The following is a 16,553-nucleotide window of genomic DNA, read 5'->3' on the forward strand; positions in this document are numbered from 1 at the left end:
TAAATTAAGACCTTCCAGGGCTAAGAACAGTGCCTGGCTTGTAGTAAACATTCAGTAAATGTTTACTGAATGAAAGAACATGTTTTAAATACATTCGCCCATTCTGTTGTTTGTCCTTTAACTTTAAAGGCCATTGTTTGAAAAAGTTTAAAATTTCAAGGTAGTCAGTTGTATCAGCCTTTTCTGCTTGTAGTCTTTCATGTTTTATTAAAGAATACTTTCTCTGTTGTTGTTGTTCAGTCGCTAAGTCGTGTCTGACTCTGCGATCCCTTGGACTGCAGCATACCAGGCTTGCCTGTGCTTCACTATCTCCTGGAGTTTGCTCAGATCCACGTTTATTGAGTCGGTGATGCTAGCTGACCGTCTCATCCTCTGCTGCTCTCTTCTCCTTTTGCCTTCAGTCTTTCTCAGCATTAGGGTCTTTTCCAGCGAGTCCTCTCTTATCAGATGGACGAAGTATTGGAGCTTCAGCTTTAGCATCAGTCCTTCCAATGAACGTTCAGGACTGTGCTTTAGGATTGACTGGTTTGAACTCCTTGCTCTCCAAGGGACTCTCAAGAGTCTTCTCCAGCGTTATAATTCAAAAGCATCAATTCTTTGGCGCTCAGCATTCTTTATGGTCCAACTCTAACGTCTGTACATGACTACTGGAAAAACCATAGCTTTGACTATACGGACCTTTGTTGGCAAAGTGGTATCTCTGCTTTTTAATGTACTGTCTAGGTTTGTGCTAACTTTTCTTCCAAGGAGCAAGTGTCTTTTAATTTCATGGCTGCAGTCACCATTTGCAGTGACTTTGGAGCCCATGAACATAAAATCTGCCACTGTTTCCACTCTTTCCCCTTCTGTTTCCCATGAAGTGATGGAACCAGATGCACTGATCTTTAGTTTTTTGAATATTGAATTTTATGCCAGCTTTTTCACTTTGCTCTTTCACCCTTATCAAGAGGCTCTTTGGTTCCTCTTCACTTTCTACCATCTAGTATCATCTGCATCTCTGAGGTTGTTGATATTTCTCCAGGCAGTCTTGATTCCAGCTTGTGATTGATCCAGCCTGGCATTTGGCATGATGTACTCTGTGTGCATGCACGCTATGTCACTTCAGTCATGTCCAACTCTTTTGGACCCTATGGACTGTAGCCCACCAGGCTCCTCTGTCCATGGGACCCTCCAGGCAAGGATAATGGAGTGGGTTACCATGCCCTCCTCCAGGGATCTTCCTGACCCAGAGATTGAGCCTGGATCTCTTATTTCTCCTGCATTGGCAGGCAGGTTCTTTACTGCTAATGCCACCTGGGAAGCCCTATGTTCTTTTAAGTTAAATCAGCCTTGTCATACTCCTTTCCCAATTTTGAACCAGGCACAGAAGAAAGGGAAAGGAGAAAGAAGGCAAGGGAGAAAGGGAAGGATATACTGAATGTAGAGTTCCCGAGAATAGCAAGGAGAGATGAGAAGGCCTTCTTAGATGAATAGTATTTTCTCTGAGTTCTGGTTATTTGAAAATTCTCCATTAATTTTATCTATTTATTTATTTTTTGTATCCAAAACGTGTTTATTGGGATGGTTTCCCGTTCATCTTGACACAGGGTACTTTTAGTGCTGCTTCCGTCTGAAAGAGCATCCTTCTGTAAGCCTTGCTTTTCCTCCTGTAGGCTGGCAGAGGACAGTAGAGCCGCCAACACACAAGACTACTGTTTGTGCATGGCTAAAGACGGTGGTGATTTTATAGCATCCTGAGCATTTTACATCCATGAAATAGGAATTGGGGCTCTGCACCAGGCGCTTCTTCTTGTGTTTCCTCTTCTCCTGTTCTGGAGAGCGATGAAGAAGATCCTTTGCGAGAGGCATGTTCTCGTGAGGAGGTCGTCACCGCTGGAAAGGCTCTCCATTAATTTTAAAGTTTTATTTTTTTGTGTGTTGAGGTCTTTAATCAATATGAAGTATTTTTTTGCATATGGTCTGAAGTTTGATCCAGTTTTTCTGAATATCCAGTTGTCCTAATCTGCAGATTGTTTTCGTTGTACTTACTGTAGGCAGAGTACTTTTAAAAATCAATAAGTGGTACTGATACTGATTGAAGAATTAGTAATTAGTATATATTTTCCAAAGCAATTTTATTGTACCACTCTTTCAGAGAATTATATTTCTTTTTATATATATCACCTTTCGATCGATAGCAATTATAGTCAGTGAGAAGATACTAAAAAACAAAATCTCTCTTTGGTTTCTGAATTTGTTTTTAACTAGGGAAGTGTGCAGACAGATGCCATGAAACTTCTGTCTTCCCAGTCTTCAAAACTTTTAAAGAACAAAGCGTTATTGTGCAAACCTGTCACACAGACCAAGGCTACCTCTTGCAAACCACATACACAACACAAGGAGTGTCAGACAGGTACGTGTTGTGCTCTCCACACGTAGTAAGTGTGTATTCTGTTTTGTGTGCTTGTTTTTGATTTTTTAAGAAAGAAAAGTCATGGAGAGTTTCTTAAATGTGAAAACATTAGTTCTTGGATCACTTACTTTGAACGTCTAATTTATTCCTTTTGTATTTATTGTCATTAACACTAATAACTACTAAATTGAATCCATATGTACCAAAGCGTTATGTGGACAGTATCTTCTGAACAAGCATCTTCTGTACCTGTGCATTGCTCTTGAGATGTACTGACAGGCTATTATAATTACTAAATACAAATTTAGTTAAAAGTCTTAGTGGATTAACCTTGGTTCTTTTTTAAACACTGAATTAATTTACTAAAAGTGTAACTATATGTGAGGTATTGGTGATCAGGAAAATTATTTGAAAATGTTGTATACTCTTGCCCCAATCCATGTTAACTGCTTTTAATCCCACTACCTTTATATTTTCAGGTATTTTTATAGCCTATTCTGCCTAAAACATTTTTTTTAACTTTTTATTTTACATTGGAATTTATAACCAATTAACAATACTGTGATAATTTCAGGTGGACAGCAAAGGTACTCAGTCATAAATATACTGCCGAAAACTTTTTTTGCTATTTTTTTTAATGATAATTTTACTTCACAGAATATACTATATTTAAAAGCTCACTCTGTCAACAACTAACCATGAGTTTTTATGTAGGATGTCTTTCTTTTGGTAGGAGTCAAGGAGAATTGTTTTCCTTCCTCAGTAAATCTAATTTGTTTTATATTCCTGTTAAAATGATACATTCTTTGTTTATCTGTATTTTATTTTAAATACACATCCACATATGGAAGGTAGTAAGGGATCTGTGGACAGCTACATATGTGGGTATGTGTGTGCTTATTACATATTTTGAATTTCTAGATTCTACTAGGATGTTTCCCATATACTGTTGTAAACTACTTTTTTACTTGACATTGCATGAAAACATTTCATATCAACATAAATTTAAATATATATTGAGATTCTTAATGGATGCATAGATCCCAATGTATATAACATACGGATATATATATAGCGTGTATCCATCCTCCTAAGGTTGAACATTAAGATTGCTGCTGTTTTTTTAGTGTTATAAACAGTATTGAGTTAAGGGTGTATAAGCATCTTTCTCCACTTGTATAATTATATCCTTAGGATAAATCCTAAGTAGTGGGATTACTGATTCAAAAGCTATCATAGATTGTTAAGGCATAGATTTTGATGTGTTACTGCAGAATTACCCTCCTGAAAAGTTATATCAATTTATGCTCCAGCCAGCAATGTTTGAGAGCATCCATTTCTCTGCACTATGACACTGGGTATGAAACCCCTTTCCCCTCAACTTTAATTTTGAAAAATTCAAAATTTGGAGATTGAAAATACAGCACAGTGAACACCCTTGGAAGAATATATGAATATACACAATGAATATACCCTTCATCTAGATTCACTCAATATTTTTTTCAACATTTTTTTTCTCCTCTTGCTCCCGTCCCCACATCTTTTAAAAAGGAAAATAGTTTATTTTTAACTTGGTGTGTTCTGCAGACATCAGCCCTAATCCCACTCATGTACTGAATGCATGGCGTTGCTAGGACATGTTCGACTGCCCTCAGCTTGATGACTACTACTGTCAGTGACCAGGCTTTGAACAAACAGAGATTCAGCTAAAAGCTGAATTAAAAATGGCATCATGGAAGTATTATGGTTTGTGTTTAAACCTTAATTAATATATGCTCTTGACAAATATAAATAGTAACAAAATGTAAATTTTAACTGCTTGGGGGATAAACATAAATTGCTTATTCTTGAAAATAACTGATTCAAATATTTCATTCAGATTTATCTATGCCTAATGAGAAAAATGATGTGGAACTTGATTCTCCACCTGCAAAGAAAAAAAGAATAGGTTTTTTCCAGACTTATGATGCGGAATATTTAAAAGTTGGTTTTATTATCTGTCCGGGATCAAAAGAAAGTTCACCGAGGCCACAGTGTGTCATCTGTGGAGAAATTTTATCCAGTGAAAACATGAAGCCAGCAAACCTTTCTCATCATTTGAAGACAAAGCATTCAGAATTAGAAAACAAACCAGTAGATTTTTTTGAAGAAAAATCTCTTGAAATGGAATGTCAAAACAGTGCTTTAAAAAAGTGTTTACTAGTTGAAAAGTCACTTGTTAAAGCTTCTTATTTAATTGCTTTCCAAATTGCTGCCAGCAAAAAGCCATTTTCCATTGCTGAAGAATTAATTAAACCATATTTAGTAGAAATGTGTTCAGAAGTTTTGGGTTCCAGTGCTGGAGACAAGATGAAAACCATTCCTCTTTCTAATAATACAATTGGACACAGGATTGATGAACTATCTGCAGACATTGAAGATCAGTTGATACAAAAAGTCAGAGAGTCAAAGTGGTTTGCCCTTCAGATAGATGAATCATCAGAAATCTCAAATACCACCCTTCTTTTGTGCTATATTCGTTTCATTGATTATGGTTGTAGTGATATAAAAGAAGAATTATTATGTTGCATTGAAATACCTTCCCAAATGACAGGTTTTGAAATATTTGAACTAATAAATAAATATATTGACAGTAAATCTCTGAATTGGAAGCATTGTGTTGGTCTCTGTACAGATGGGGCGGCAAGCATGACTGGTAGGTGTTCTGGTTTAAGGGCAAAAATTCAAGAAGTTGCCACGAATACAGTGGCATTTACACATTGTTTTATTCACCGTGAACATTTAGCAGCAGCAAAATTGTCTCCATGCTTACATGAAATTCTTTTGCAGTCAGCACAAATTTTAAGCTTTATAAAGAGCAATGCGTTGAATTCACGAATGTTGACAGTTTTGTGTGAAGAGATGGGGTCTGAGCATGTGAATTTACCACTTCATGCTGAAGTGCGTTGGATATCAAGAGGAAGAATTTTAACAAGATTATTTGAATTACGACATGAAATTGAAATATTTTTAAATCAGAAGCATTCAGATTTGGCCAAGTATTTTTTTGATGAGGAATGGGTTGCAAAGGTGGCCTATTTATCAGATGTTTTTTCACTTATAAATGGATTAAATTTAAGTCTCCAAGGAACTATGACTACACTCTTCAATTTGTATAATAAAATCGATATGCTTAAGAAAAAGTTAAAAACGTGGTTGAAGCGCACACAAGAGAATGATTATGACATGTTCCCTTCATTTTCTGAATTCTCAAGCTCATCAGGCTTAAATATGAGCAGTATGGCAAGCATTATATTAGAGCACCTGGAAGGACTTTCTCAAATGCTCAATGATTGTTATCCACCAGAAGAAGACGTGCGTTCAGGAAATTTGTGGATAATTAATCCTTTTACAAATCACCAAAATAGTAATCTCACGGACTTTGAAGAAGAAAAATTAGCACAATTATCATCAGATTTAAGGTTACAATCAGTATTTAAATCAATGTCTGTAACTCAGTTTTGGATAAACGCAAAGGCAAGTTACCCAGAACTCCATGAAAAGGCGATGAGATTCTTATTACCTTTTTCAACTATTTATTTATGTGATGCTACCTTTTCAGCTTTGACTGAGTCAAAACAAAGGAATCTGTTGGTTTCTGGCCCTGCACTACGACTTGCTGTCACATCTTTAATTCCGAGGATAGAAAAATTGGTAAAGGAGAAAGAATAGTAATCTGCGTATTCCTTATTATCAAAGTCTATAATTTTGTGTTAAATTTTGTATGAGTATCTGAAAATATAATTTCATAATGTGGATATATGTTCTCGGTGATTAAATATGTGTTTTAATAATTCTTCTTTTTGTTGAGGAATTTAATAATTACACGTTTATACATAACTATATATAATTTTAATAGTCCAAGGTAGAGAACTTAGCTATTTTATTGATGGATCAGTCATTTGGATTAGTGACAAAGATGTAGGTAATGAAAGGCCCAGTTTGGTTTTTTTTTTTTTTGGTTGGTGTTTTAACTTTTTATTTTTTGTTGGGGTATAGCAATTAACAGTGTTGTCAATGTTGTGATAGTTTCAGGTGGACAGCAAAGGGACTCAGCGAAAGGCCCAGTTTATAATGTAATAGCTAACACACTTGGATGTTGAAACTGCTTGGCCTTTAGAAACACGAGACATTTCAGTCTTCAGCCAGCCGGTTGTGGGTAGATAGAAAACCAGATCCAAGCAGCTTGGCTAACAGGAAATGGAAGCAGCAGGAGAATTTGAGACCCCTGTTAGGGGCCTCTCGGCTCTCTAGAGGCCTCTCATTAAGAGGCCAGGTAGTGAATATTTTAGGTTTTGCAGGCAGTATGGTGGGAACTACTCAGTTCTCTTGTTGCATCACAAATGGAGTGGTAGACAATACACAAACTGTGGTTCAGTTAAACTGCTTATTTATGAACACTGTAATATGAATTTCATATATTTTCAAGTGTCATGAAAGCTACCTTAAGTTAAAAAAAATCATTAAAAAATGTAAACAAGCATTGTTAGCTGGGGGTGGGGGTTAGTTAGAAGAAAAAAAAAAAAAGCACTTTCTGAATTTGTCATCGTTTTCTCATCCAGGTTTAGATAGATTTCGGTAAAAGAAAATGGGCCAGGAGTGGACTGCAAGGTTTTGTTCAGTGCAAACGTCTCTACCCACCGCTGCACATAGCTGAATTTTCAAACACCTTTCACATTGTAATTTCAACTGAGAGATATTAGAGCGAAAATATATTTCAGGCAAAGATAAGAAACAGCTTATTTTATAATCACTAGCAATTGATATATTCCTAATAATTTCACAAATAATTTACAAATAATTCTTTGTGTCAGGCGTTGTGCTGTATCTCAGGACTGATACTGCGCTATCCGCATTTCAGATGAGGACACCACTGGGGCCCGCTGAGGTTAGGTGACAGCTCCGATCGCCAAGCTAGCGTGGCAGGGGCAGGAGCGACCCCCTGCCCCACCGTCTTTTCACCCAAATGGAGCTCTTTTGCAAGCCACGTCCAGATACCCGTGTATCTTCTGCTCTGTCCATATTGGCTGGGAAACTTTCCCTGAATTCAGAAGGGACCGTTTAGTGTCAGTTAAGAGCAAGCGGGCGTCAGTGTCCCCAGCTGTGAGATGGGGATGCCCTGCCCCTGCGGTGTCTCTTCTCGCAGCCGTTGCCGGGCCGAGGGAGGGAGGCAGCCCCGTTGGGAGGCGAGGTCTTCCGGCCGCCCGGGGAGAGAGGCAACGCCCGGGCGGCAGGGGGCGGGTTTTCGGCGGCGCCCGCCCCGGGGCGGGCGCGGCCCGCATGCCTGCGCGGCCATGGCGCTCCCGCTCACCGCTCTGCGCGTGCTGCTGGGCAGCTTCTTCGCGCTCACGGGGGCGGCCAAGCTCTCGGAGCAGATCTCGGCTCCGGTGTCGGAGCAGATGGTGAGCGGCGCGGCGTGGGCGGAGGGCGTTCGGGCGGGGGGATCGACCGCGCGGCAGCGGGGGCTGCAACCCCAGCCGTTATCCAGGTGCCCGGCCGGCCCCCGTCCCGCCTGCCCGCGCCCAGCGGACCCGCCTGCCTTCGGGCTAGACGGCGCTAGCGCTGGGGGAGAGCGCCTGCCCCGCGGCGCACACGTGGGCACCCGCCTGGGGAGTTCCTGCGAGTTCTCTGCCATCCCCTTCCCATCGGGTATCCCCTTCCAGGCAAATCTAGAGCCGGAAGAGGAATGCTCGGGGACCCTTTGCGGGAGGGAGTAGGACCGAGCTCCCTTGCTTCGTTTGCTTGAGTTCTCGGAAAGTTCACGAGGCAGAGGTTTAACTAATCCCCGCTTGACAAAATAGGAAACTTGCCCTGAAGGTGGAGTGTTTCTGCTAAAGGCTACACAGCTAGTCAGGAAGCAGGACCCAAACTTTAGACCTTCAACTACCTTAGGGAAGCCTGGCGTGCTGCCGTCCGTGGGGTCGCAGAGAGTCGGAGGCGACTGAGCAGCTGAACTGAACTTAGAATCCGGAATCCTTCCCGGGGCCGAGAGGGAGGCATAGAAGTCGCCCTTCGGCTCCCTGTCTAGTTCCACTCTCGGGAATGCTGACATGTCTTTCTGCCTACCAATCCACCGAGCCCCTTAAACCAGCCAGACTTTGTAGACAAAGTACACCCCACCTCCCCGCCCCTGCCCCCGGTTGGCCTGGCTTAGGGTGGGTTGGGGAAACATCCTCAGAGCCTGACGGCTTAGAGTTTCTTCCTTAGAGCCCTGAGTAGGGGAGGTAGAACTGAGGTTGGGGAGCAGGAAAAAGTAGCCACCCTAAGGGTCCAGGTGAAGTCATGTGGCTCAGGACAGAGTTTGAGTCAGAGAGTTGAGTCACTCTGAACCCCTCAACCTCCTGTCTGCTGCAGTGAGATCTGGGTCCCAGCATATGATATTCAGTAGAATCTGTTTAATGAACAATACAATCTCTCCTTCCATCCCCTTCCTCATCTCCAAATACTCCCTTGCGTAGTAGCCTGAAGAGAAACCAGGCCAGGCAGAAGGAAAGAGAAGTCATGAAGTTCCCAAGCCTTGGCACTAGATAAGAGGGGCCAAGCCTAGCTTCCTCTTCCTGGAATCTGGGACTGGGTTGTAATCTGGTGAGAAAGTTCGTCCATCTGTGTACCACCATCCAGCCCTTTTTGGAGCATAAAGTGTTTTCTGATGCCAAAGTTCAGCCCCTCAGCGGGGCCCTCTCCTTTCCAGGCTGGCTGAGGTCAGCCCTGGCCCTGGCCTAGAATAGTAGCTCCTTTGCTGGGGGAGTTAAGGGTGCTGGCACAGAATGCCCCTGCGGAGCATCTGGGAAGTGGATCCTTGGTGACTGTGGCTGACAGGCATTCCCTGCCACCCCTAGAAAGCCCTGTTCGTGCAGTTCGCTGAGGTGTTTCCGCTGAAGGTGTTCGGCTACCAGCCAGATCCCATGAGCTACCAAGTGGCTGTGGGCTGGCTGGAACTGCTGGCTGGGCTGCTGCTGGTCCTGGGCCCACCGATTCTGCAAGAGATGAGTAACTTGATTCTGACGCTGCTCATGATGGGTAAGGGGGGTGGGGGGGGTGTGCAACCGGGCTGGTGAAATGGGGACTTCTGCGGGAGGAAAAAATCTGACTGTTCTCTTGACTGTTGCCACCCTTTTTTCTCTGGAACCAGAAGCACTTTCTGCTCACTTGCAGTTTCCATGGTCTTCAGACTAGGATAGGTGCTTTTAAAACTTACACTATAACAATTGTCAGCAGTTCTATTGGCTGCATGATATTTCTGTCATAAGGATATATTGGAACCTAAAAGCCCCTACCCCTTTCTCTTCACCCCCTAACCTGAGATGAGGGGAGGAAGTAGCAGCTGCCACTGGACTCATGTGTCTGGCAGGTGGAACAGCAAGAAAGCCGGGCCCCCTGAACAGAAAGGCGGATGATTCCTGGAGGGCCCCCTTTCAGTGGCTCTCCCCACAGGAACTGCCAGTGTACAAAGACAGCTGCTTCTTCAAAGGCCAGACATCTTCAGGCTCTTCTGTATCCCCTGGCTTTGTGTCACCCTTGCTGCTGGCGCTCCTGCCCTTCTTCTAGGCTTTCTTTCCATCTCCGCAGCTTGCCCCATTTTTAGCTCTTCCCCACCATATCCACCACCAGTCCCTGGGCCTTCCCTTCTCTTCACTGGGGTTGAGAAAGGAGAAGGATCAGGGGCAATCTGATCCTTCAGAAAATGCCCACCTACTCACTCCATGCCCTGTTTGGTTGGATTGTTCCTGTTTTCTTTCTTGCCATCTGAGAGGGGCTGTGTTAGTTTAAGAAACTTCTGATTTCTGGTTCTGCTTTTTCTGGGGGATCAGAGGGTTGAGAGCAGCTAGTTTAGGGTGTGTGTATGTGGGGAGGGGGACGGTGTTCAAGAGAGGGCTTAAGCTCGAATGAGTCAACCTTGGCTGGAGGGCTCTGATCTCCTGGATCTCCCAGGCATTCCCTGGGAGCCTCAGGAACCTCATTTTCCATTCTAGGGGCTATCTTCACTTTGGTGTCTCTAAAAGAGTCACTGAACACCTGCGTCCCAGCCATCGTCTGCCTGGGGCTCCTGCTGCTGCTGGATATCTGCTAGCTCTAAGTCCAAACCAGAAAAGATGTCCAGACCCACTAGGAAGAAGTCTCCAAGTCCATTCAAGGAATCCTGGGAGTAGAGTATCTCTTGTCCCTTCAGGCCATATCACTGTCAAAGCAGAAACGTGGTGGAAGACAGAGTGTCACCTTGTTACCCATATACCCAAGGGTGGCCAGTGTTGAAGTAGACATCTGGTCTACCTGGCTCTGCTTTCTCAAGTAGACATGTGGTCTACCTGGCCCTGCTTTCTCTTGGACACTTTACTGCTCTTTTTTTGAAGAGTCCATGTTACATACTCTTAGCATTCCTCATGTCATGTGAAAGTAAATTTAAATGACCCAAACTTTTAATGCCCCAAATAACTATTGATACTTTCAATTCCTTTGTATAACTACCTCCCAACTTTTTCCTGTGTCTTTATTTGGATATATTTTTAATGAAAATGAGACTATATGTACTACTTTATTTTCCTTGCTTTCTAAACCTAACACACTGTAACTAACACCATTCCACGTCTATTTTATCTCATTAATGTTAATGGTTGCGTAGTATTCCATTGTAAGGCTGCAGTGTGATGTATTTATAAAGGCCCCCACTAGGAACATTTGGATTGTTCCCGATTTTTTTAGCTATTGTAAACCTCACAGTGAATCACCTCTACATACTTATTTTCTTTCCTTGAAGCAAGGGTGCTGATTCAAAAGGCATGCATGTTTTTAAGATTTTATTATAAGCTTAGAATTTACACACTGAGTATGGCAGAATATTAAGAATACCTGCTTTTGCCTGCTGAGCCACATGAGATAATCCCTCCCATTCCTTTTTATCTCATGCACTTTAGAGTCACAAAGCTAACAAAAATGGGCATCGAGTCATCATTTTACAGGATCTGAAACCGCCAGGGCACTCGGTGCAGTGCTCCTTGGACATCTATGTAGAGGCAGGGGACAGCCAACTCCAAAAGGTGTTGTTAAAGCAGTGTGTTAAAGCAGTGTGTTAAAGCAGTGCCGGAAACCTGGGATGAATCGCAGAAGCCCTAGGGAGTCAGAAGCGTGCGTGTGAGACAATTCTCAAGGGCCAGTGACCATGTTAAGGTGCCTACTGTCATATCCCCAACCGCCTTCACCTAGGTAGGGAAATGATGTGCTTCCTATCAAGGAAAATAATGAAGAAAAAAGTTCATTTATTTATACAAATACTCTAGCCACCAGCCTACAACTTGCTTTTGGGGGTAGGGACAGTGGCTTTTGCGAGCCCACAGAAGAAAAGTAAAAGAAGTAAAAGTAAAAGAAAAGTGTATATTACTCCATTTCATCTTCACTATAGAACGGTAATTTCTGCTCTGACACTGACAAGCTGGGAACCTCAGGCAAACTGGCACTCTTAGGTCTGGTGTCTGAAGACACAGTGATGCAATCTATCTATAGTAGGTGTATGTGTATGTGTATGTGTATATATATGCATACTACGTGTGCTGGTGCTGCTCAGTCCTGTTTGACTCTTTGTGACCCCAAGGACTGTAGCCTGCCAGGCTCCTCTGTCCATGGAATTCTCCAGGCAAGAATACTGGAGTGGGTTGCCATTTCCTTCTCTGGCGGATCTTCCCAACTTGGGGATCAAACTTGTGTCTCCTACATTGCAGGCAGTTTCTTCACCTGCTGAGCCATCTGGGAAACCCTCTACATATACAGAGTGTCAAAACAATAAGGAACCTTTTTCTGTTAGGCTAGGTCCAGAGATAACAGCTTCAGTTTCATTGTTGCATATTTTGGCTGCTTTAGGATGACACCAGACTGATATTCTTTCAACTTTGTCCTCTGCTTCTTTCAATTTATTGACTACTGACATCACGGTTATAAAATAGCTGCAGCAGCTCCAGACAACGCATTTGCATATAATATACCATGATGAAAAGAGAGAGGAAAGCTCTTTTAGAAGACCCCTAGGTTTCCCTCATATCCCACTCTGCAGAATTATGTCATATTTCCATTCTTACACCAATCACTGGCATGGGGAATGGAATTCCCATGATGGACTTAGACTAGTTAAGATTTACCCACACTGGTCAAGTGGTCAGCAAGAGAAGGGAGAGAGTAGGTAGTGCCTCTTACCACTTACTTGCCAAATATGGATAATAATGGCAAAGATTTTTATCGAGTTGCTGTGAAGACTTAGTGAGTTAAAGTGCTTACAGTAGTGCCTGCACATAATAAGTGCTCAGGAAATGCTGTTATTAAACAGCAGCTCTACAGATGGGAAAGTGGATTCAGAAAGCTTAAGTGCCCACGTGTCAGTGCTGAGGCTAGAATTAAGGCTTGACTGACTCCAGAACCCAACACTTCCCACCGCACCAGCTGCCAAAGTCAGAAGTGGGCAGGCGTGGCACCCCTGCTCTTCAACTTTAAGGTAAATGGGATGATCAGTCCAACGTAATTAAATCTGCATTGCTTCCCAGAATTGCCCCTCTGCATGGATATTTTGAAGCTCTTGAAAGTAGAGCCTGGACACCCTAGGAGCCCGGCCTCTTCCCATCTCCACCCCTTCCAGGATTCCACAGCCAGCCTGTCTCCAGCCGGGACTTTGAGTAAAATCTCTCACAGCTGGCATTAGATTGAAGGCTCCTGTTTACCAAGGCCTGGCCTGTAAGCTGATTAGAAGCTACAAGGCCCTGCAAGCTTGACTCTAGGGCCCAACCAGCAGCTGCAGGAAAGGCAGGGTGCTGGAGAAGTAGGCTGGCCAGCTGGTATGGAGGAGTAGTTGGGATTGACAGCAGCAGGAGTATCTTCAGCTTTAGCAGTGCTGCCTCAGTCGGAGGAGAAGCCAGGCCTTAGGAAATGGCACCCTCCTCCCCAAACCACAGCCTAAGCATTGGTCAGGTCAGCAGAATGACATTCAGCAGCAAGGCCTTCCTTATACATTTTTATCTCCCTCCCTGTGCCCGCATGCCTTGCAATGATATTCCTTTCCTTTGGGGCTCTGGCTGCATCCCACACACCCCACTCATAGCTGCCACAGGTGGACCCCTGCCCCTCCAGCTGTTGCTCCCATTCTTCATGCCCTGTCTAGGATTAGTTGGTTGATGGGAGGGTCTAGGATGTGTGGGTGGGAGTGGATTCTGCCCTGTCTCAGCTCCTTAGACCCCGGGCCCCAGAGAGAGCTGTAGCAGCCAGAGCAGCAAGAGGTAGGAGTCATCTGGTGGGATGGCAGGGAGAGGTTCAGAGTGGGGAAGTGGAGGGACAGAGACTTGGTGGACAGAGCCTAGAGGGAGGGGGAGAAAGGAATAGACTCATTCACGATCCCAGAAAGGATGAGCCTGTGAAGCTCAAAGGCAGAAGTACAAATTTTGGTATTGGAGGAACTAAGTTTTGGGATATCCTAGGAGTGTGACTGTGTGCCAAAAATAGGAACAGGACATGGGCTTGTGCCCATATCCCCCCTTGGAGAGAGGGGCAGTATGCCCAGATGTCTTTGTGCTATTTGCCTGAGGTGTCTGTCTCTAACGGTGTGTGTGTGCCTGTGTGGGTGCACACATTTATCCGTGTGCTGCCTAGAGGGGAAGGGAGCTAATGGTTATGCAGTATCTCCCCAGTGTCAGCCAGTGCTCAGAGTTTTACTTATGCTTTCTCATAATCCTCCGAACAACCCTGTGAGGTAGGTATTTTAATCTCCATTTTACAGCAGAGAAGACAAGCTCTGTGAAGCTGAGTAATTTGCCCAAGGTCACATGGCAGATAAATGTGTGTATCTAGAATCTGCCTGATTTCTGGGCCTGTGCTCCTTTTGCTTTGCTGTCCAAAGTTCCAAATCAGACCCCGGACTTCTTTGTGGTCAAAAGATGAGGGGGAAGGAAACAGGCTGGAAAGCCTGAGATGTGAAAGCTTTTCAGCCCTGCCCAAGGTGCTCCAGGCAAGCCCCAGAGAGGACATTCACCAAGATAAGTCCAAGGTCACTGGGCAGGGGCCTGTCTCCTGGGTCACTGCATCCTACGGCCATAACTCCATCCATGCCTCTCCTCTACTGACCTGGATGGCACTGGAGCTGGAGGATTGGGCTTTTTCGGGGAAGGAGTCTGTATTCCACCCTGGTTTCTCTATGACTTCCTGTTGGCTCAGCCTTGCTGGGGCTTGATGCACATGCCAGTGCCCCACAAAGTGGAGCCCTACTCCACCTATAAGGGGGCACTTCCACCTTCCCGGTTACCAAGGTGAAAAATTTCCAAGCTATCTGGGATTCCTGACCCGCCCTCATTTCCCACATCCTTCACCAAGCTCATTCTACTAACTCTGTAGTCCCCTCTGCTCCACCTCCAGCGGGCACCGGCGGAACTAATTCCTCAGCCCCTCACGGGGGCTTCCCGGCTCCTAGTCTCCTCCCACCACGGATTTTGGAAGAGAGGACGGGTCTGGCGAGGAAAGGCTGGGTGGAGGGCTTCTTGTGCGGCTGGCCTCCACAGTGATCTCTCTTCCTCTTGCTAGTCCAAGGTCCGAGATGAACAGGAGCGTGGGGGACCTGGGTGTTGGCGGCTGCAGACCCTGGGACGACCCTGCTCGCTTCATTGTGGTGCCTGCGGCCTATGCCTTGGCGCTGGGCCTGGGGCTGCCGGCCAATGTGGCGGCCCTGGCGGTGTTCGTCCGCAGCGGCAGGCGCCTGGGCCAGGCCCTGCGTCTCTACCTGCTCAACCTGGCCCTGGCCGACGTGCTCTTCACGCTCACGCTGCCGCTGTGGCTCACTTACTACCTGGGCCCGGCCCACTGGCCCTTCCCGGAGGCCGCCTGCCGTGCAGCCGGGGCTGCCTACTATGTGTCCACCTACGCGGCCGTGGCCTTCGCGGCGCTCATCAGCGTGTGCCGCTGCAGCTCCGTGCACCGGCCCGGGCCCAAGGCGGCCGCCCGCCCGGCCCTGCGCCGCCGCGGCCCGGCCCGCGCCGCGTGCGCCGCCGCCTGGCTGGCAGGCCTGGCCTGCGCCGCACCCTCGCTGGCCGCCCCGCACGCGCTGAGCCCCGGGCCGGGCGGCGCCTCTCGCTGCCTGGAGCGCGGCTGGGCGCGCGCCGGCCTGGCCTACACCACCGTGGCCTTCTTCACCGCCGCCTTCCTGCTGGTGCTCGCGGCCTACGTGAGCGTGGCGCGGGCGCTCGCCGCGCCCTCGGGCCCGGGCCCAGCCCGCGCCGGTACGCACCGGCGCGCGGCCAGGACCATGGTGTTGGGGCTCCTGCTGGTCTTCGCCCTCTGCCTGGCGCCCTACCACCTGCTGCTGGCGCCCTGGGTAACGGGGCAGGAGGTCGCCGCGAGCCGCGAAGGCGGCGGATGCCGGGCCACCTCCACGCTCGACGTCCTGCACACCCTTAGCCTGGCGTTGCTGAGTCTCAACAGCTGCCTGGACCCTCTCATCTACTGCTTCTCGGTGCGCCGCTTCCGCCAGGACTGCTGGGCGCTGAGCTGCCGTCTGGGGGTGGGGGCATCTGGGGCGCACTCGGCCTCCTTGGCCTCTTCCTAGAAGGGTCCCTGGTCCGCTGCCTGCTTCACCCCTGCCACCCTCCCAGCCGAGTCCTGGGTGGTGGAAGCTCTTTGCAAGGACGTGGATTCCAATTCTGACACAGCCACATACTAGCCGCCTGTAACTGTAGACCTCCAGGCTCTGCCAAAAAGGGGAAAACTTTGTAAGCCGAAAGTTCCCTAGACTTGACCATTGTTTGGATACGCATAGTATGCCATTGTTTTTAAAATCTCTTGGGATAAACCCCAAAGTCCTTAAAAGGTCCTCCAAGGCCTGACTGGCTCCAGCTTCACTCTCCGCATCCTCTCACCCGCATCTTCCCTCTTCTCTACCACGTCTGCCCGTCTCTGTGGGTTGAGTCACATTATCAGTCCCTGGAACAGACCAGTTTCCTGCCCTTCAAGGCCTTTGGAATTGATTGCCAGGAATGATGTCCCTCGGTCTCCTTCATTAATTCCTTTTCATTATCACCTCCTCAAAGGTGGAAGCTTTCTTGATCAGCACCACAGACACCATACCCTAGACTGGATTAGATATGATTGCTCCCTTACAGGTCTT

The 16,553-nt window shown here is 46.1% G+C and overlaps 4 protein-coding genes across 9 annotated transcripts in view; 3 read left to right on the forward strand and 1 right to left on the reverse strand.

Annotated features, from left to right (window-relative positions):
- The window catches only part of ZMYM6 (zinc finger MYM-type containing 6), a 45,799-nt gene extending 39,557 nt beyond the window's left edge, over positions 1-6,242 (forward strand). For 5 of the 6 annotated variants that reach the window (XM_055586444.1, XM_055586445.1, XM_055586446.1 and 2 more), the window contains 2 exons: positions 2,248-2,392; positions 4,272-6,242. In XM_055586444.1, the coding sequence (XP_055442419.1) occupies positions 2,248-2,392; positions 4,272-6,103 (1,977 nt within the window). In that variant the 3' untranslated portion in view covers positions 6,104-6,242. Of the gene's footprint in view, positions 1-2,247; positions 2,393-3,979; positions 4,228-4,271 lie in introns of those variants that run through there. The other variant, XM_055586449.1, reaches the window with a different exon arrangement.
- LOC129655715 (40S ribosomal protein S27-like) lies at positions 1,515-1,868 on the reverse strand. The gene has a single exon (XM_055586452.1). It carries the CDS (start codon positions 1,846-1,848, stop codon positions 1,594-1,596), a length of 255 nt encoding a protein of 84 aa, XP_055442427.1. The 5' UTR covers positions 1,849-1,868; the 3' UTR covers positions 1,515-1,593.
- Positions 6,243-7,654: 1,412 nt separating the features above from the next.
- On the forward strand, positions 7,655-10,955 carry TMEM35B (transmembrane protein 35B). The gene is made up of 3 exons (XM_055586450.1): positions 7,655-7,833; positions 9,271-9,451; positions 10,405-10,955. The coding sequence occupies exons 1-3, from the start codon at positions 7,726-7,728 to the stop codon at positions 10,500-10,502; spliced, it is 387 nt and encodes a 128-aa protein (XP_055442425.1). The 5' UTR covers positions 7,655-7,725; the 3' UTR covers positions 10,503-10,955.
- Positions 10,956-14,990: 4,035 nt separating this feature from the next.
- Positions 14,991-15,995, forward strand: LOC129656508 (platelet-activating factor receptor-like). The gene has a single exon (XM_055587131.1). The coding sequence runs from the start codon at positions 14,991-14,993 to the stop codon at positions 15,993-15,995; it is 1,005 nt and encodes a 334-aa protein (XP_055443106.1).
- Positions 15,996-16,553: the final 558 nt, after the last annotated feature.

Source organism: Bubalus kerabau, chromosome 6 (genome assembly GCF_029407905.1).
Source record: "Bubalus kerabau isolate K-KA32 ecotype Philippines breed swamp buffalo chromosome 6, PCC_UOA_SB_1v2, whole genome shotgun sequence".
Taxonomy (NCBI): Eukaryota; Metazoa; Chordata; class Mammalia; order Artiodactyla; family Bovidae; genus Bubalus; species Bubalus kerabau.

Bases quoted from the DNA above. Each gene is read 5' to 3' on its own strand.
- LOC129655715 (XM_055586452.1), bottom strand. From the start codon at position 1,848: ATGCCTCTCGCAAAGGATCTTCTTCATCGCTCTCCAGAACAGGAGAAG.
- TMEM35B (XM_055586450.1), top strand. From the start codon at position 7,726: ATGGCGCTCCCGCTCACCGCTCTGCGCGTGCTGCTGGGCAGCTTCTTC. The intron at 7,834-9,270 runs GTGAGCGGCGCG...TGCCACCCCTAG, and splicing joins CTCCGGTGTCGGAGCAGATG to AAAGCCCTGTTCGTGCAGTT. The intron at 9,452-10,404 runs GTAAGGGGGGTG...TTTCCATTCTAG, and splicing joins TCTGACGCTGCTCATGATGG to GGGCTATCTTCACTTTGGTG.
- LOC129656508 (XM_055587131.1), top strand. From the start codon at position 14,991: ATGAACAGGAGCGTGGGGGACCTGGGTGTTGGCGGCTGCAGACCCTGG.